The following is a 19,174-nucleotide window of genomic DNA, read 5'->3' as shown; positions in this document are numbered from 1 at the left end:
GAAGGCCGCCGCCTCAATTCAGCCGTGCCAAATGACCCCGGCCCGCGAAGACATATTGCCACAGCTCCGTAAGGAATCCCGCCAGAGTCCGCCTCGGCCATGCCCCGGCCTTTCTTTCAAACCCCTGAGCGCAGTGCGGCCCTCGGCGCCCGCGGCCGGCGCCCCACTGTCTCCCAGCCCCCACCCCAGGGCTCCGCGACCCCCAGGAGCCGGCCCCGGCCGGCCCAGCAATTGCGCGGGGGACTGGGGGGTGCGGCCCTGCCAGGTCCCCACACACAGGCCCATTCGCACACAAAAATCATCTTTTTGCACGCCGGCGGGAGCAGCGGAAGTCATTAACATCCGCGGTTGTGCTGCAATTAAAGTTAGGCCTGGGGATGCGGCGCGGCCACAGGCGCTGCTCACCCTGCTGCCTCCGCAGAGCTGGTTCCTGGCGCTGCTCTTTTGGGCAGAGAAAAAGTTTGCTCTGCCTTTTCGAATTTAGAGGCAGCCTGAGTTATTGAACCAGAGAGAGAGAGAGAGAGAGAGAAAGAAAGAAAGTTTCCAAAGTACAAATAAACTTGAAAGCGCTCAGGAGGCAAGCTTACCTTAACTCGGAGGGAGCCATTTTTCAGAGAGTTTTGAGAACTTGTGGTTTGGACACTTCTGGACCTAAAATTGACAGTTTGAATGGCCAGGCGGCACACGTAGCCTGCAAAAGAGTCAAATGGAGTCCAGCGTTAGTGAGATTATATGTTATGTGGTATATAATGTTGGATGTCAACTCCCCAAAACCATAAAACTTACTTTAATGGCCCCACGTGACATTTTATAGCCAGTGAGCCGATCTGTCTGTGCTATGGATGATTTTACGATCTAATTCATAGACAAAACCCTATTCATTTGGCACCCAAATGTCATATAGCCGGAACTGGGGCTTATAAAGTTTACTGTTTTATAACTTTTAAAAGGAAAGACGGCATCAGTGTAAGCGGTCGGTAAATGTGCAAATCTCTAGTTGCGCTTTAGCTGCTCTGAGGAGTTTCCCAATCGAGCTAGGATGGGGTAAGTACCTTCCATTTGTAGCAAATTAATTGTAGCAAAAGAAGCCAACTGGGTCCCGGGTGAAGAGTGGGGAAGGGGTGCTGGGATGGGTTAAGGGCAGAGGGTTTGGGGTCCACAGCCAGATAGAGCAGCGTCTTCAGCAAGTGGAGGCCTAGGACAGCCTTAAGAAAGAGGCAGGATCTGTGTGGCCTGAGGGCGGCTAACAAAGCCCTGGGCTTTTGCTCCTTTTTTCTTGCTCTCTCTTTTTTGTACCCAGCAAGTTAACTCGGTTTCCTCAGAGATGGGCAGGGTGGCCTGGGGCTTTGGAACAGCCTACAGCTTTTTCCACCTTCTGCCCTGAACTTTGTGATGGGTCAGAGGTAGGGAAGCGATGGGCCAGTGTTGGCATGAGGTCTCCCTGCACAGGTCATCTGCTTAGGTAGCCTCAGACCCATTGGCTTCCAGGACTGGACAGACAGAAAAGCAGACAGAGCTGCTCACTATTTGGCACAAACCAGACCAAGAGAACTTACAATAGAAAGTTTATTTTTTTGTTCCAGTCAGTATTTTTTCCTTAAAAACAAATACAAAAAAAAAAAACTTATCACAGTTTGCTTAAAACAGCCAGACTTGGACAATATTTGTAACTTTGTTCACAAAAACATACATCACTGAAGCTGCACTTATAAGAGCCACTTCCAGAGTTCGTGCAAAGGGTCCTACAAAGGCACGCAGGGACACACCGCTTGGAGTCACAGTTTTCATCACAGAGTCACTAGTCACTACACGTCGAACAAGTTGGGTCTCATCAAGTTACCTCTACAACTGCATTAATTACACAAGGAATATAGGTAGTTTGAATAAAAATATCTTTAACAGCTTGGAGCTATTGAGACAGGAACACTTCCACGCACATGCACAGTTAAACAACTTGAGTGCAACACACAACATTGGCACTAAACGAGATTGAAGGGGGACTTTTTGTGTGTTTTTTTCCTTTTCTTTTTTTGTTATAGTTACTTCAAGTAACACAGCTTGCTTCATATAAATAAGTTAAAACATCTATTTTTTTTTTTCAAGACAAAGCCATTCAGGACAAAGAGATGAACAGAAAGCAGATCTACTTATACAGGCGCTATAATGGCAATAAACAGGCTCATGATTAAAAGATGAATTAGGGCAACGAGAACAGGGCTTCTTCACAGAAGGAACACAAGGGAGTTTCAGAAAGTCACCTTAGTACTGACACTACGCGGGATCCGCTAATACTGCTCAGTACTTTAAATGCTCAGATACTTAGGGACGGAAGGCCCCTCCTGCCGCGGCCATGCTCATACTTTTCAGCTTATTGTCTTTTTTCCACTTCATTCTCCGGTTTTGGAACCAGATTTTAATTTGTCTCTCGGAGAGGCAAAGAGCATGTGCTATTTCAATCCTTCTTCGGCGGGTCAGGTAACGGTTGAAGTGGAACTCCTTCTCCAGCTCCAGGGTCTGATAGCGCGTGTAGGCCGTCCGGGCCCTTTTGCCTTCCGGGCCGCCTATGTTGTCTGCAATAGAAAAGTCAGCGGTTTAGCCACCAACTCCTGTCTTCCAAAGTCCGCCAGGGGGACAAGCTTGGGTCCTGAGCAGCGAACCCAGGCGAAAAGCTCAACAAGTTCTGCCTACCAGCCGGCACACCCCTCCCGAATTTCCTTCCCTCTTCCTTTCTAAAAAGAAAACAATACGATTTGGACCCTGGGAACAATCTGCCTATCTGAGGCTGGGGCCGTGTCCCGGAGGACTCCGGCTTTCCCTAGCCCCTCTCCTGCCCTCTCCGCCCTGCCCCGGGCGCCCCGATCGGGAGGCACAGCCCTCCCAGGCTGCCCACCGCACAGAAACCCAGGAAGCAAGGCCCTTTCCTGAGCGCCCAAGTGGCCTTCGGGTCACCCTCCCTCAAAGTTCCAGCCCCGAGAGCCGCCTCCCGTTTCCAGCCTGCAGGGTTGGGACGCCTGTTTTCTTTTTCTTCCCTTTCCTTCTCTCTCCCTCCTGCCCCCAAAATTCAGAATCCTACAGGCTCTCGCCTCGATTCTTCCTCCCAAGCCCCTTTTCGGGGGCTCTAATTAGTAACGCTGTTTCCCCAGCGTAGCCCTCCTCATAAATTATCCGCCCTGACAAGCCCGATTCACGGCTGCTACTGCCATCCTCTACCTCTCTGCGCCTTGCTTTGCTGGCCTGACCCGGGAGCGCGTTCCAAGGCGTAGGGTTCCAGTGGGTGTTTTGCTTCCTCCCCATTCCAACGTCTAAACTGGCCCAGCGAACGCCCATTTCCCCCACTATCTGTGAGCGCAGGGTGCTTGCAAAGAAGAGGAGGAAGGAGGAAGGCAGGGGAGGGAGAACGACAAGGAAAGCTCCGCAGGGCTGGGAGAAATGAGACCAAGAGAGACTGGGAGAGGGCGGCAGAGGAGAGAGGGGGCACCGAGAGCCGCGTCCCCGAGGTCGCGTGGATTTAGAAAAAGGCTGGCTTTACCATGACTTATGTGCAGCTTGCGCATCCAAGGGTAGATCTGGGGTTGGGCGGGCGGCGCCGGGCTCGGCTCGCTCTGCGCACTCGCCTGCTCGCTGCTGGCAGGGGCGTCCTCCTCGGCTCCGGACGCCGTGCCAACCCCCTCTCTGCTGCTGATGTGGGTGCTGCCGGCGTTGGCCGAGGCGCCGCTGGAGTTGCTCAGGGAGTTTTTCCCGCCGTGGTGGCTGTCGCTGCCGGGCGAGGGGGCCACGGCGGAGCAGGGCAGCGGGTCGGGCGGAGGCGAGTGCGTGGACGTGGCCGGCTGGCTGTACCTGGGCTCGGCGGGCGCCGCGCTGGCGCTGGCCGCGTAGCTGCGGGCGCGCTCTCCAGAGCCAAAGTGGCCGGAGCCCGAGCGGCCGACGCTGAGATCCATGCCATTGTAGCCGTAGCCGTACCTGCCGGAGTGCATGCTCGCCGAGTCCCTGAATTGCTCGCTCACGGAACTATGATCTCCATAATTATGCAACTGGTAGTCCGGGCCATTTGGATAGCGACCGCAAAATGAGTTTACAAAATAAGAGCTCATTTGTTTTTTGATATGTGTGCTTGATTTGTGGCTCGCGGTCGTTTGTGCGTCTATAGCACCCTTGCACAATTTATGATGAATTATGGAAATGACTGGGACATGTACTTGGTTCCCTCCTACGTAGGCACCCAAATATGGGGTACGACTTCGAATCACGTGCTTTTGTTGTCCAGTCGTAAATCCTGCCTGATGACCTCTAGAGGTAAACTCGTGCACTAATGGGGGAGTTGGGTGGAGGCGAGAGGGGTGGCGCGCGCGCCCCGGGCGCGTGCCCGCCGCCAGTTGCCGCCGTTCAGTCGGACTCGAGCGCCACCCGCTGGAGGCAGGGCTCATCGCCCAGCTTCCGACCGGGGGCTGCAAGGGCCGGGGTCGAATTGAGGTTACAGCCCATTATGGCAAAATTATTGCATTTCCCTCGCAGTTCCATTAGGATGTACCAATTGTTAGGCCGTCAGCTGCCGATCGCGCGCCGGGCGAAGATGCAGAGGATTGGGGGGAGGTGGTGACTTGCATTTTATTTACAACAACTTTATTTCCCCCGTTTTGCAGCCCCTCTTATTTTTGTGTCGAGGTTGGGGTCGGTACTGCCCGTCCTGCCAGCAGCTCTGAATTTTGAAAATACAGATATCACCTTCGGGGAAGGGGGAAAGCCATTTAGCCAAATGGAGAAATAAATCCTGCCCGCAGCAGCAGCAGCTACAATTACGGCTCTGTTTTTGCGAGCGCATGAGGGACAGTGTCCCTGCCGCTCTTAAATGACAGGCGTCTATTAAAGATAGCTTTTGTGTAGTGTTTCTCCAAGGCGAGGTCAAATTCCATACACTTTTATAACCGTAGTCGATTTTTCTTTCGTGTGAATATGGTTTTCGTGTCATTAGTTTGCTATTTGATTTGCTTACGTATCCAGCCTGGAAAATCTTCATCACAGGGTCCGGTTCCTCGAGCCAGCCGGGCCCCAAGTTGGAGGGTTCTCCTTGAACCCAGCGAGTGGGCCCAGGCTCCCTGCAGCCACAGAGGCTGCTTGGGGTCTGGGGATCCGTGGGGCGGGTTACTGGGGTCTTGCTTAGACCTCCAGGAGTAAAATGAGGGCGATAATGGAAGCATTTCGTGGCAGTGCCTAGTATCTCTGTAGTTACTTTCCACGGCTCCGAAAGACTCAAGTAAATCACAAATATAGCTGAGAGGCAAGTGGAGTCTCCCCGCTGGAGGCCCGGCGTTGCAGGCGCCCCTGGCACGTCTGGAAGCCAGGACTCTGGCGGCTCCCATGGCCCTGGGCCCCTCGTTGGGTCCTGAACGCTGCTGTGGCGGCGACGCGGGCGCTATCGGAGGCAGGGAGCGGGAATCCGGAGCCGGGAGCCTGAGGGAGCCCAGGGGCTCCCCGGGCTGTAATGTTCCACCCACGCCCAGGTTAACTCGCCTCGGCTGAGGCTGCTTCTCTTCCACTGACGGTTGCACACGCGGGACCGAGAGACTGGGCTCTGTTGGGGCCCCCTTTGTTCCTCGAGCTTCCTGTTCTGGGAGGCGGCTTGGGAAGCCGCAACAAGGCCGGGCTCCAGCTCTTAGACCCCCTCTTTCCACTGGCCAGAGATGATTTGATGATGCCCTTCGGGACTTACTGGCGAGGGACCTAGGCAGAGACGCCCAGACATGAAACGGGGCTCGGCCCAGGGCTCTTTCCTCCCCAGCAGCCCCGCGTCCCGAGGTCGGGGAGCTCAGAGGCACTAGCACAGGAGCCCTGGACGCATTCAGGGCGCACCCCAGAACTCCAGAGCCAGTTTGGGCATCCTTGTGGAGAGGTACTGGGTGTGTGCAGTGCGCCCCGCTCCACCGCTGGTATTGGCTGTGTGTGAGGTTTTGTTTTGTTTTTTAAGAAATAAATGCACAGACGCTTGCAAAGCTTTGGGCTCCCCTGAAGCTGAGGAAGCCCCCAGATGGGAGCAGGCAGGGAGAAAAGTTGGGGAGCAGGCGAGGGCAAGGGGGCAAAGCCGAAGGAGGTTGCAGCGCTGGCCTGGTCCCTGCCCAGGGGTCTACTCGCCCGCCTTTGCCTCTGAGTCCTCCCCGCTGGGCTGCGTGGAATTGATGAGCTTGTTTTCCTTTTTCCACTTCATGCGGCGGTTCTGGAACCAGATCTTGATCTGGCGCTCGGTGAGGCAGAGCGCGTTGGCGATCTCGATGCGGCGGCGCCGTGTCAGGTAGCGGTTGAAGTGGAACTCCTTCTCCAGCTCCAGTGTCTGGTAGCGCGTGTAGGTCTGGCGGCCTCGGCGCCCATGGCTCCCGTACACAGCACCTGCGAGCAGAAACGGCCGGGCGCCGGTAAGCCAGGGCCTGGAGGGTTGACCCAGTCAGCCCAGTGCCTCCCACAAGAGGCACCCGGACTGGAAACCACCCCGCCTCCACTCCAGCCTCTGCCACTATGTCTGGGGCCCAAAGCGTACTGAATGGGAGATTATTTCATACCAAGCGAGATGTTTTCCACCTATAACGACTTGGGGTGGACATTACTGTTTTTGAAAAATCTGCCTCATAGGAAAACCATTACAAGCAAAATAACAGAATGAGCATTCTTAATTTGGGACGCCCAGGTCGTGTTTTTGTGGGGAATGCAGTGTGTGTGTGTGTGTGTGTGTGTGTGTGTGTGTGTGTGTGTGTGTGTGTCTGGGGTGGGTGGTGTGGAACCGTGTAAGTAGTGTACACACTCTGAATTCATAGTGGTCTGTCTGAGGATGCTACTGTGACCAGCCATGTCAGAACTCAACACATTTCTTTGAAGAGTTAAAAATGATCAGCCCTCTTGAATCTTTACACATTCTCCCAAATTATACGACCCTTCTGAGAAATGCAGAACTCCCCCAAGGATAAAGTGGATTTTAATGGAAAACATTATAATTTTAACAATCTGCATTAGGCTCTGTCCTAGGGAATTCCTAGGAGTCTTTGGGTTTCCTTGTGGAGTCCTTGGAAACCAGAGGCTAATAGATGGAGCTATAGGTAGTCTAGGATTTCTGGCAATGTAGGATTGTGTTGGGCTGTCTGATCTGGTGCCAAAAATCCCCAAGGGTGGTGGGGGTCCCTCCAAGACAGGTGTATGAAGCTCAGGCATGGGCTCAGAAGAAGGCAGAAGTTGGCTAAGAGTGAGCAGTTGAGTAGAAGGGGGAGGAGATGAGGGAGGAGAGAGAAAAAATCCTGAGTCTGGGGCTGTGGCCCTCCAAGGCTTTGGGGAGACACTGGAAGAGGCCAAATGGCCACCTCTCTGTACGGGTTTCTGAAGGGCAGAAAGGAGAGGGGGTTGGGAAGCAAAGAGTATTTATCAGTGACGCAATGCAAAAGGCCCTCTGGCTTGGGAAGCTGAGCAGGGTACCTAGGGTGCATGGACAGGCTGTCCCTCCCCACCAGTCTCTCTCTCTCTTCAGGCTGTCTCTGTCGCAGGTCTCATATACGTGCCAGTGCCCCCATCCTCCCCTAAGGTGTCACCTTACATGGACCCTGGGGCCTTGCCCTTCCTCTGCCATTGCCTGATTGCCCCATTGGGAACTGATTTTTTCTTTTCTTGTAAGAAGCCAAAGAAACTTTGCTGGTTCTTTCCTCCTTTCTTTCTCTCTATTCCTCTTTCTACTCTGTTTCCTCCTTCTTTCTTTCTTTTCCTGCCTCCTTTCCCCTCTCCCTCCACTGTCTTGGGATATGCCTTACCCGCGCAGGAGTTCATCCGCTGCATCCAAGGGTAAACCGGGCTCGTGTACTTCCGGTCGGCGCCTTCGTCATGGAGTGCTTTGCCCTGCCCGCTGCTGCTGTCGGGTTTGTACTGCTGATCGGGAGAAAAGTGCAGGTAGTCCCCGGGGCCCCTCTGCTTGCCACTGCCCGAGGGCGAGGCGCCACTGAGGTCCTTATCAGAATAAAAACACGAGGCCCCGTACTCGTAGGACGCCCGGTTGCAGGCCAGGACCGAGTTGGACTGTTGGTAGAAACAAGGTGAGGTGTACGTCTTGTCCGGGAGACTCGACGCCCCATACGAGGCCGGGAAGGGCCTCAGCGCGTCATAGCCAGCCTGGTAGAGGGGCAGCTGGCCCAAGAAGGAGTCCTGGCCGCTGGGAAGGCTCCCGGGGAAAGTGGGATTCACAAAATAGGAACTCATTTGCTCGCCCCTCTGCAGGACTGTGATTTGTTGTGTATTAGTACATCTGGCTATAACTATTAGTAGTCATCGAACTGGTTTGTTTCTGGATGGCCGAACGCCAAAAGCGACAGCAGCAAATCGCACCAGCTGACGCGGCGGCGGCCAATGGGAGCGAACGCCGGAGCCCGCTCCCCGGGGACCGCGGCGACCGAGGCAGCAAAGTTACAAACAGCCCCCAGCCCGCCCGCCCGCCGCCTGCCCGGCAGATTAATGGGCGCGCACAGCCAGCCGGCCCGGCTCTCTTCCCGAACGCCAGCGGCGGGCACGGCCCGTTCAGGGGCGAGCAGATCAGGCCAGAGTAGGGACACTAACGCTCGGGCCGCGGCAAAGGCCCCGCCAGGTCCCCTCCTTCCTCCTCCCCTTTTTGCTTTATTGAATTTTGCGGGTTCCCCGCCCCTCCTCCTCCAAACAGGAAACCTGAAGGTCCTGCGCCAGGAGGGGCAGTGACAAAGGTGGCTTTGCTCCCTGCCGGCCTGCACTCCAGGCATGGCCCCGACTTACCCCTCCCCTAGCGCTCCCCTATTCGTGGGTGCGAGTTCTTGAGCTGGAGCAAGGGCCGTGAGAAACCAGGCCTTCACTCTATGCTCTTCACTCGTGCGCCTTAGGAATCGGTGAACTCCCTTATTCTCTCCTTCTCCGCTAGCGCCAGGGGCCTGGGCCTTGCAGCCCAGAGCTGAAGGATCACCTCCAGCTGACCAGGACTCAGCCAAACGTAGGTTCTTCCCACCCATTCCCTCCTCCCACATACACATCCTGTTTGAGTCCCAAGGGGCTCAATGGCCCGCGCCTGCCTGGTCTCAAAGCACCCCTTCCAGCTGGGCGTCCCCATCTCACCTTTGAACCCAGGGAATTCAGAGGCCAGAAACCACTGGTTTCAACAAGAAAGGACCGACAGAGCAGCGGCCGTGAGACTGGGCTCCTAATCCGGCCGAGAGACCTGCTCCCCTGCCCAGCGCCTGGGGACTCAGCATCCACTGCGAGAACCGCTCAGAGCTGAGGCAGATAAAAATCCAGATGTGGAATCTCTCTGTCCACATTCCAGAGGCACAGAAGACGCAGGGGCCCTGGCCAAGCTGGGCACAGAGGGCAGCTCTGCGGGGCCCAAGGCCGCGGGATAATTGATGGGCTCGGTTTCCGGGGCGCCCGACAACCGGCACTGTCCTGGGGCCGCCCTCTTTACTGCCCTTCCTGGGACCGCAAGGGAGGGCTGCCGCCCCTCAGTCGCTCCGAAACCGGGAATAGTTGTCTCACCGGCTCCAGAAATCCTGAATTGCTTTCACTGCTGTCCCAGGCCTGGCGGTCCCCAGACAGGACATTAAAATCCTGTCCTGGGCTGCTTACTCTTGCCTGAGAGGTGTGCCTTCGAGATAGTTTACTTTTACAACACATGGATCAATCTCGTTTTGTAAAATGTGATAGCAGCCCAATGGCATTTTTACAACTGTGTTCGTTGGGCTTGTAAAAGCCCTTGAATTAGCTTTAAAATCCTCAATTCTGTGGAGGTTGAAGAAAGACTATTTACGTGATTTGGATGGATTTCTGGAGACTGTTTACAAGATCTGTAAAACCCTAGCCAATGCAGGCTCACCCGGTTCAGGACTTAGTGGAGAGGTGGCAATTGGCAGTGCTCCAGTAGGAATCTAGTAATGACTTAGCCTATTCCTTGCTTTTCAATTTTTTTCCTGAACTCTCCTCCCACAAAGGGAAAAAATTGGGAAAGGACTGGCCTAAGGTCGACCTCCAAAGAGCCCAAGAGGCACTCCTGAAAGGAGTGCTACTAGCCCGGCAATGGGGGCTACCCCTGGAAGCCGGATGCCTGTTCCCCAGTCAATCCGTCCTGGAAAGGGTTTACTTTGCATATAAAGCAGGATCTCAAATGAGATGATAGAATTGGGCATTTCCCACACATTACTTCAGGGAAAGAATTTAATAGGTGAAAATGAAAACTCGAGTGAAAAAATTAAAAGGGACTTTTAAAAATAGCTGTTTGAAGAAAAACATGTTTGTGTTATTTTTTTCTTAAACAAAATTATCAGACAACAGTGATTTTAAGCAAGTTATTATTTAAGATGAAAATAACCGTTTGGAGATGTCAATCAATCTTTACATTTATGATTTCCTTTTCATTCCCCCATGTCCCACATAGTGGTGGGTCAGTGTCAATTTACTATTATTATTATTATTTGTCATGCCTTGACCAGGATTCTCGATCTAATTATTGTTCCAGCTAACAAGAGAATTTGATTTCTCAGCTAAGAGCCAGAAAACATTTTATTTCTAGCTTCTATAGGTGCTAAGATGGAAAAATATATATTACATTGGAATCTTTACATGTTAGCCAAGGCTAGTGCATATCATGTTGGCAGCTGACCAATTCATTTCTCCAACCAGATACACACACACACACACACACACACACTCTCTCTCTCTCTCTCTGTCTCAGAGAGAGAGAGAGAGAGGGCTATTCCGGCAAGAATAGGCACCCCAGACCCTCCAAAGAGCCTCTCCTGCGATGGTGAGAATGGCCACCCCAGGGATCTCTCTCTTCCCTGCCAAAGCCACGCAGAAAGCGACTTACCTTTCAGTTTCTCTCCAAGGGGGGCAGGATGGCGAGCTGGGCCCCACTGTGTGCCCTTGCCCTGGGATGCCCATTGAACAGCTCCACCTCCGCCAGCCTGGAGGGTGGTCTGGGAGTATGTAGGTGTGGGACCTAGAAGGCCACCTCGGTCCAGCCAGCTCGCTAGCCCAGGCCAGAGCCCAAAGCACACAGGTGCGGCCTCTGCCCTTCACAGGCCCTCGCCTGGAGCCAAAGCCGTCCTTCTTTGCCATAGCCAATCCTCCTCAGAGCAGCCAGGCCTACAGGCCTCAGGACTACAGGTAGTCTCTCCGATTTCAGAATCCCAAAGCTAGAGTGTTCCCTGAACCAGCGTGCGCCCCCGGAACGCCCTGGGACGCGCAGTTTGGACAGAAGCAGCCATGACGTGCCAGGCGGCCTGTGCAACCAGTCTCCATGGTGCTGGAGTGGGGGTGGGGGAGGACCCGAGTCTATACCGGCGTCCAGCTCCGGGCAGGGGTAGCCGAGGCGGGGAGATTTCCCAGCCAAATAGGCTCTGGGTGATCGCCCCCGAGGTCCCCTTTCGTCCCCCTCTACCCTGCTTGCTGGGAAATCTCTGAGGGGCCAGTACAGCAGTCGCGCCAGGCTGCAAGAGGCGGGCTGCAGCTGGCGCCGGTCCCGGCGACGGCCACGGCGTGGCAGCAGCGAGCGCCAGCACGGTCGCAATAAATAATCGGCCCGCGGCAGCCGCAGTCAGGAAGCCAGCGGCCCTAGGATGCAAATGCGCCGCTTTATCCGCCCGGAGCGCACACAGAGCACGGGCGAACGTCCCAAACATCCACAGCCCCTTCCTATTTATCGAATCCATACCAAGATATTGTCGTAAGATGGGGAAACAACAACCCAAACAAAAAACAAACAAAAAGAACCTCGGACTCTTTTCTTGTCGCTGTCCGAGGAGTTCCCGGGGCAAATCTGGTCTGATGTGCACTTAGGCCGAGCTACATACAGTTCGAGCCACCGCGCTACGCAAAGCCACCGCCAGCAGCACGCTCTGCGCTTCCTCCCAGGCAGCTCCACAGTCCTCTCCCCGCTCGCGGAAGGTGGGGAGTGCGGTCGCCAGTCCATTGCGCCAAGGTGGATTGGGGGGTCCCCCTATCGCCCAGACTCGGTTTGCGTCCTTCCTTCAACCTTAGCTGCGGGCCCCTGCCACCGGCGCTAACATCATTATGTCCTCTGCACCGAAACTTCCCACCAAGTAACACCCAATTAATCCCATCCTCTCCTCCAACACAGAATTCCACCCACGCACCTATTCCCCCTCCCAGAGCTTCAGACACCTCTCTCACCGAAAAACCGGGCGAAGGGAAGCCGACAACGAGCGGAGAACTCTGGCTGAATTAGTAAGTTGTTCTGTTTCCCCCCTTCTACCTTTCTGAAACCAATTCCCACGGAGTAGAAAGTGCTGTGCTGATGCTAATAAAATGCCTGTGGATTAATGCACTTTGCCCTCACCTCTTCCCACCTTCCCAGGTCAAGAACGGTCTCCTGTTGTTGGGGAATGCAACAAAACCAAATAGGGCCATGAATGAAAACATAAAAATCCAAACCCAAAGGGCTTGCGGGGAACAGTGTGCCGGGCCACTTCCTTTTGGGCTTCACGGGGTCGCTAGGGAAGGGGAGAGAGACGACCCAAGGGATGCTGCCCTGTGCCTGGGCGCTGTGCCACTGAGGGCCGAGGGAAGGCGGGCGCTTACTTTGAAGGCGAGCCAGGGAGGGGAGAGAAAGGGAGTGGTGTGTGTGTGTGTGTGTGTGTGTGCGCGCGCGCGAGTGTTTGCCTGTGTGTGTGACGTGTGTGGGCTGTGGTGTGTGATGGGGGCAAGTGTGAATGGGTGAGTATGGGTAAGGGGGAGTATGCCCCTCTTAAAGCCTCCCTGGGTGCCCTCTCCCACCGCTGCCGCCGCCGGCTGTCACCTCACCACCTTTGCTCCTATCTCCTCCCCACATGTCTCACCTTCAGACGGTGGCTCCCAGAAGCTCCTGCCCCTCTGACAGCTGTCGCTTGGACAGCCCGAGAGACGAATTGTCCTCTTTCTTGGTGGCAGAGGACGCAGGAAATTAGCCAGGTTGCGAGTTGCAAAGCTGCCGCCGCGGCGCCGGGAACGGGGCGCGCCCAATCTCCAGCGGGAGCCGCCAGGCCTGGCCTGGCCGGGGCTTCCCTTCGCTCGCCATCTCCGGACAAAGCGCAGCCGAGCCGGGCTGGAAGGCAGAGCTCCGAAGCAGGCAGGACGGAGCGGAGCAAAAGAATGCGGCTCTATTCTCGCAAGGGAAATTATAAAAAAGTTCATGTTCACGGTTCTCATCCACATGACCGACAGCGGCCAATGGAAGGGCCGAACAACTCATAAAGTTGTATTGCAAAGTTGTAAATTTTCATAAACAACAACGGATTTATGACCCTTTCCCCATCACTGAGAGGAGGCCGCTCTTACACCGGCGCCATCTTACCACTGAGGCCGCCCCGACTTCGGGCCTCAGGTTTTACAGACCCTTTTGGGCCCAGTTTTACTAAAAGAGCCATAAGAAGCGGGCCCAACCCAGGCAGGAGACTGGAGACGAGGTCTTGCAAGCGGAACTCAGGATGCTCTGAGCTGCCCGCACAACCCCTCGCCCTTCGCCCCTCGCCCCTTCCCCGCATCCAGATGCCCCAGCCCCTGCCCAAGCTGCGCAGCCCAGCGGGGGTCTGCCGTCCTAGCCCCTCCCCCGCGCCACCTACTGCAGTGCCGGACCCTGGGGAGCCCTCGCCTCGCCTGCAGGCGGGGTGGGGACCTTAAATCCCATTTCCTAGCCTGGGGCTGGGTTCAGGGCGCAGGCGAAATCCGGAATCAGCCTCTGGGTAATGCCCCTTTCCAAGCCCACTGCTCAGCCTTAGAGGAAAGGGTGGATTTGAAATTTCCTGTTGGAATTGATGGAGGTTTTTAGGGAGATTCATAGAATATAACATATCTACCAAAGATTCCGTTTTCAAGGGATCTAGAAGATGTTAGTGCACACGCAAAAACCAGACAAACGTCTCTTCATGGATAAAGGCACATATACAATTATGCACACAGGGAAGGGCATACACTCTATTGTGGGCACAGAATGACATGCAATTATGGACACACAGAAACACATGCACCCAATTATGGACACCAAAATATACACAATTGTGGAATTAGGTAAAAACACACACACAGAAATTCATACACAGAAAAATAAGCACATACTCATACAAATATACACATAAAAATACATTAAAAAGATACACGACACCAATACATGAGCACCCAACACTTGGACCATCACAAGGACAGCCACCCCACTTTTGCTTCCCCACTGCCCCTTGCCCTCCAGCCATGCTCACCTCCCCTTTCCCAGTCCTCTCTGGATAAGGCAGTCCACATTTTTCTTTGTCACCAAGCATCTTTATTTTCGGTTACATAAAACACAGCTGGGCTGGGAAGTGTGCCTTCCCTGAACCCCAGGATGGAGCTGAGGAGGGTACAGGACAACACAGGAGATGAAGGGCATTGCGGAGGGCATTGGACCTCCCCAACCACTACGGTTAGCTCAAGACAACAAACCATGCTACAAAGTCACCCCATTAACACATCCTTTCCAAGTCAAGACACTGCCTTACAAATGAACTCCAAGACTATAGAAATGATTTTTAAAAAAATCTTGTTCAAATATACAGTATCTGCTATTATAGGAAACGTCAGGACGTACATATTTAACACAGCTGAACAGTAAGATACAGGAGCCAGAGGAAAGGACAGTGAAGCTGGGAGCATCTCCACAGTCCTGCTAAGCAGAAGCTAACCCACAGATCTGCAGCTAGCTCAGGAACATTCCCCTCCAGAAGTGGGGGTTGATGGGCCTGAGCTTTGGGTGCCAAGCCAGAGAAGGAGGGATTGATTCTAGGGTGCAGCACTTAGAATGCTTTTTGGAATAAATATATTATTTTTCAATTTAAATAGATGCCAATACCCTGATCCTGGATTCAGCACATTCTCAGGGCAGCCTCAGGGACCCCAAAAGCTGTGGGCTGTAAGCAGCAGAGGCCTTGCCTGGGAGCAGTCGGCACTAGGTAGCAGGCAAGCCAGCCAGCACAAAATAGGTAGTTTTAGGGGAGTAGGTAGTAGTGAGATTCACTTTCTTGCGCGTCTGGGAGGGTGGTGCTGGGTGTCTGCCAGTGTTCGGATACATAGGGACTTCCTGGGAATGGAGGCCCTCTGGGGCTGGATACATAGGTAGTTTGGGGGTGCCTCGATCAGAGGCCTGTGCTAGGTAGTATTTTGGCCGCGCCAGAGCAGGGCCGGCTGGCCTAGGGTTGCGGGTGTCTTTTGGGGTCCTCGGAGGCAGAGGGAATCCAAGGCAACCCAGTCTCTGCGGCCGCTCAATCCACAAAAGGTGGGAGCTGGAGTAGGTGATGGGGGTGGGTAGAGTGCAGGTTGGGGACTGGGTTGGGTTTTTTTTGTTTTTTTGTTTTGTTTTGTTTTGGTTTTTTACATTTTCTTTTATTTTCCCATTTTCGTAAGTAAAACCAGTGAGTCTCTTAAAGATGCTTTTCCGACTGTCCGGTGCAGCGAGGGCCCCGGATCGGCCCCTCATTCCTCCTCGTCTTCCTCTTCTTCATCATCGTCCTCCTCCTCGGCCTTGTCCGCGGCAGCGGTGGCGGCGGCAGAGGGCACGGCGCCCTCAGGAGCTGCGGCAGCAGCCGGACCTTCGTCCTTATGCTCTTTCTTCCACTTCATGCGGCGGTTCTGGAACCAGATCTTAATCTGGCGCTCGGTGAGGCAGAGCGCGTGGGCGATTTCAATGCGGCGGCGCCGCGTCAGGTAGCGGTTGAAGTGGAACTCCTTCTCCAGCTCCAGAGTCTGGTAGCGCGTGTAGGTCTGGCGGCCCCGCTTCCTGTCAGGTCCTGAGAACAGACATGCAGACACATGAACACAAGGACAGACAAGTAGACAGGGCACTCGTTAGGCTGCTGTCCCAGAGCCCGCACCTTCCTCCTGGCCTAGTCCCCGGCGAGGATCCCCCTCTGCCCCAGGCCCCGAACTGAGCTAGGGGAAGAGGGGGAGTGTTAGAGAAAGACCCCAACTGCAGTGCCAGACGCGCAGGCAGCTCTGTAATGAGCAAAGGCACAGAATCCCAACTTTACAACCGACCTTTCCAGCCGGCTAAGCTTCCACAATGTCCTGCTTCCCCTGACAAAGGAAAACTGTAAATACAGAGTGTGAGCAAGTGGGAAACGCTGCACTTTTGCCATTCAAAGATGAGCCCGGCCATTCCCCTGCCTTGCTAGGCAAGTGGGCGACCCTTCCCAGCAGCCTGAGCCCTCATCCCCAGGACCCTCCTGGGGCACCCCGACCCTCTGTCCTCATTCCCTCGCCCCCATCTTGAAATGGCCCCTGGCACAGGGTCGGGTGAGAGGCCCTGGAGGGCTTGGCTCTCCCAGCTTTTGAGAAAGAAAAGCCAGGCAGCAAGGAAAAGGAGGAGAGAGAGAAGAAAGGGAGGGAGGGTGACAGAGGAGGGAGAAAGAGAGAATAGCGAACAAACTTAATGTTAAAATTCCAAGGCAAAAGGAGTTAAATAAATTTACAAGGATCGAACCCATTAATTGGGCCATAAAAAGTTTTATGGGCCTCATTTACATACAATGCTATGGGCTCCACGCAATGGCGTCTCCGCTCTAATTAAAACCAGAAAGGCTGCGCCGGGAGTCACGGGGCTACCGGCAACAGCCTGTCTCCGCTCTTCCGGCCCCGCGCCCCGCGCTCCCCGCTCCCGGTCCCGCTCCGCCAGCCCGGCCCGCCTAGCGACTGCGCCTACCTGAAGACCGCATCCAGGGGTAGATGCGGAAATTGGCCTCAGCCGGGCCGTGCAGCGCGCCCTCGTCCGCCTTGTCGCAGGCGCCTTTGGCGAGGTCACTGCAGAGCCCGGGGATGTTTTGGTCGTAGGAGGCGCAGGGCAGGTTGCCGTAGGCGTCGGCGCCCAGGCCGTAGCCGGACGCAAAGGGGCTCTGATAAAGGGGGCTGTTGACATTGTATAAGCCCGGAACGGTCGAGGCGAAGGCGCCGGCGCTCGCCCCGTAGCCGCTTCTCTGTGAGTTGGGCGCAAAGGTGCAAGAAGTCGGCTCGGCATTTTGGAACAGAGAAGCCCCCGCCGTATATTTGCTAAAAAGCGCGTTCACATAATACGAAGAACTCATAATTTTGACCTGTGATTTGTTGTCCGGCAGCTTTCAGTGTCGGTTTTACGAGGTAGCGTGATATATGATAACATTACACCCCCAGATTTACACCAAACCCCATTTTCTTTTGGACGGAGCTCGCCGCAGCACGTGACCGCCCACATGACCGCCTCCGCCAATCTCAGCAGCCCTCACAGGTGGTCTCGCTCCGCGGGGCCCGCGGCCGCCTAGAATGGAAGGGGAAGAGGCTCAAATATGCAGCCAACGAATCCGCCCGCGCCCGGCGGGCCTGGCGCGTCCCGCGGAAAAAGACCCGGAGGCTCCGCGGCAGCGCCCAACTAGAGGCCAACCTCTGCACTGGGGTCTGCGGACGCTGGGCGGCCCGGCCCCGCGCAGCCCCCCAACCCCCCGCCGACTCCTGCTAGTGAGCCCTGGACCAAGCCTGGGATCCTCCCCATCACTCTCCTGTCCGCTTGCCCAGCCCCTGGAAGGGTCTCTGTCCCCCACAACAGCCTGCCCCGCGGTGACCTTGTGGGCAGGACTCAGCTATGAGCAGATCGACTCTGCCCAAGGCTTCTCTCACCCAGGTCCAGTGGGCGACAGGCCGGACTTAGACTCGGATCCAGACGGGGAAGGCGCAGCATCTCTTGCAGCTGCAGCGAGAATGCCACCGCAAACTGGAACCATGTGGTTCGAATAAAGTCAACGTCTCCCAGCTTCCTTCCCTTAATCGGAGGCACACTGTTTATCCGCCCTAAAGGAAGCAGCGAAATATTTATCTATTAATGAAACTCATTTGCCAACAGATTTATTAACGTGGGGTTCCCCTCCCTCCTCCCAGACGCTGTAGTTAGTGCTGCAGGCTCTGTGCCTTCGCTCCTGGGCACCTGGCTGGCTCCAGCAGTCTGATAAATTGCTAAAGATTCCTTTGTCCTTGCCACAACTTCTGGTTCCCCTCTGGCGCATGGGGAGCCAGGGCTGTTTCCCCCAGCTTGGAGAAATCTTGGGACTGCACCCTTCCAGGCACTCCCAACACTGGAAGGTTTCTGGGGTAGGCCGGGGTGCCTGGGAACAATACATGCTTTAGAGCCGATTTGGAGAGGGGGCTCTGGCGTCTAGGGACTGCAACCCACTGTGGACTTCCATTTCTTTTGAAAACACTGAAAACAAATAGGGGGACCACCCCCTAAAGACCACCCAGCTGTGGAGGCTTCACCTATCCAAGTACCAGCTCACATGGAGCTGAGCGCACAGTGGTCTCACTCCCTCCCTTCCAGGCCTCCAATTCCTACCTTCCAGGCCTCCGACCCCTGCACCGTGTTGGACCAGCTGAAGCTCCTGCCGCCCACCGCTCGGCGGAGGATGGTGGGGAGAACCCTTCCCCTAAACGCCTCATAAACTGCCCGGCTGCGCTGGAAACCCGGCCACCTTTTACTGCTCAGCTCGATTACACACCATAAACCCGACCTCACAATGGAATTGCCCCGGAAATTCTCCTGTAAATTATAGAGTTTAGTTCCTTGTGTACAAAGCACTTCCCATCACCTTCAGAGGGTCCAGGCCGCCCCCGTTTACTGCACCCTCTCAGGGGGTCCCAGGAGTACAAAAGGTGGAGGGAGGGTTCAGATCGGGACGCCACGGAGCCCCAATTCCTGCGCAGTGAACCCCGGGGCTTGGGTGGGAAGGCGGGGGCTGGTGGGGCAGGTGGGCCCTGGGCTGTCTCTTCCTGGGCCACGGAAGCCTGGGGGTAGGAGTGTGGAGTGAGGGACAATATCCGGGGATGCCTTTATGGCGGATCAGATGATACCTTGTCTCCGATGGAGAATAGAGGGAGTAAGACAAAAAGAAAAGACCTAAATAATCCCAGTCGCATCGCCTTCTGGAAGGAAATAAAAACCCAAGAAAGTTAAAGGAAGATGAAGCAAAGAAGAAGGCTAGGAGATCAAAGAGGCAGAATTAGACCGCTTTAGACCAATAAATTGTTCCTGGGGTGACACACAGCAAGACGCAAAGAGAAAAGACCAAGGCCCCCGCCACCGCCACCGCCGTCTGTCTAGACTCAAGCGACTGGAGGGGCCGACACAGAGCTGGTGTTTAAAGTAGAACCTGCCCAATCTAAC

The 19,174-nt window shown here is 55.0% G+C and overlaps 3 protein-coding genes and 1 long non-coding RNA gene across 5 annotated transcripts; 1 reads left to right on the top strand and 3 right to left on the bottom strand.

Moving 5' to 3' along the window:
• The first annotated feature begins 868 nt into the window (after positions 1–868).
• On the top strand, positions 869–16,481 carry LOC116812869 (uncharacterized). 2 transcript variants are annotated; one of them, XR_004370829.2, is made up of 3 exons: positions 869–1,044; positions 12,113–12,219; positions 12,837–16,481. It is a non-coding gene; the product is annotated as an uncharacterized LOC116812869 (long non-coding RNA). The 2 variants fall into 2 exon arrangements; XR_009215495.1 differs by lacking the exon at positions 869–1,044 and adding an exon at positions 7,634–7,883.
• HOXA5 (homeobox A5) lies at positions 1,549–4,165 on the bottom strand. The gene is made up of 2 exons (XM_032758760.2): positions 3,530–4,165; positions 1,549–2,570 (listed from the first exon to the last, which is right to left on the bottom strand). Exons 1-2 carry the CDS (start codon positions 4,089–4,091, stop codon positions 2,320–2,322), a joined length of 813 nt encoding a protein of 270 aa, XP_032614651.1. The 5' UTR covers positions 4,092–4,165; the 3' UTR covers positions 1,549–2,319.
• Positions 6,119–8,220, bottom strand: HOXA6 (homeobox A6). Its single transcript, XM_032758773.2, has 2 exons — positions 7,779–8,220; positions 6,119–6,378 (listed from the first exon to the last, which is right to left on the bottom strand). Exons 1-2 carry the CDS (start codon positions 8,218–8,220, stop codon positions 6,119–6,121), a joined length of 702 nt encoding a protein of 233 aa, XP_032614664.1.
• On the bottom strand, positions 14,262–17,202 carry HOXA7 (homeobox A7). The gene is made up of 2 exons (XM_032758789.2): positions 16,694–17,202; positions 14,262–15,782 (listed from the first exon to the last, which is right to left on the bottom strand). Exons 1-2 carry the CDS (start codon positions 17,070–17,072, stop codon positions 15,469–15,471), a joined length of 693 nt encoding a protein of 230 aa, XP_032614680.1. The 5' UTR covers positions 17,073–17,202; the 3' UTR covers positions 14,262–15,468.
• Between the last annotated feature and the right edge of the window lie 1,972 nt (positions 17,203–19,174).

This window comes from Hylobates moloch, unplaced genomic scaffold (genome assembly GCF_009828535.3).
Source record: "Hylobates moloch isolate HMO894 unplaced genomic scaffold, HMol_V3 SCAFFOLD_1, whole genome shotgun sequence".
Taxonomy (NCBI): domain Eukaryota; kingdom Metazoa; phylum Chordata; class Mammalia; order Primates; family Hylobatidae; genus Hylobates; species Hylobates moloch.
This window is presented reverse-complemented; position numbering and strand designations above follow the sequence as displayed.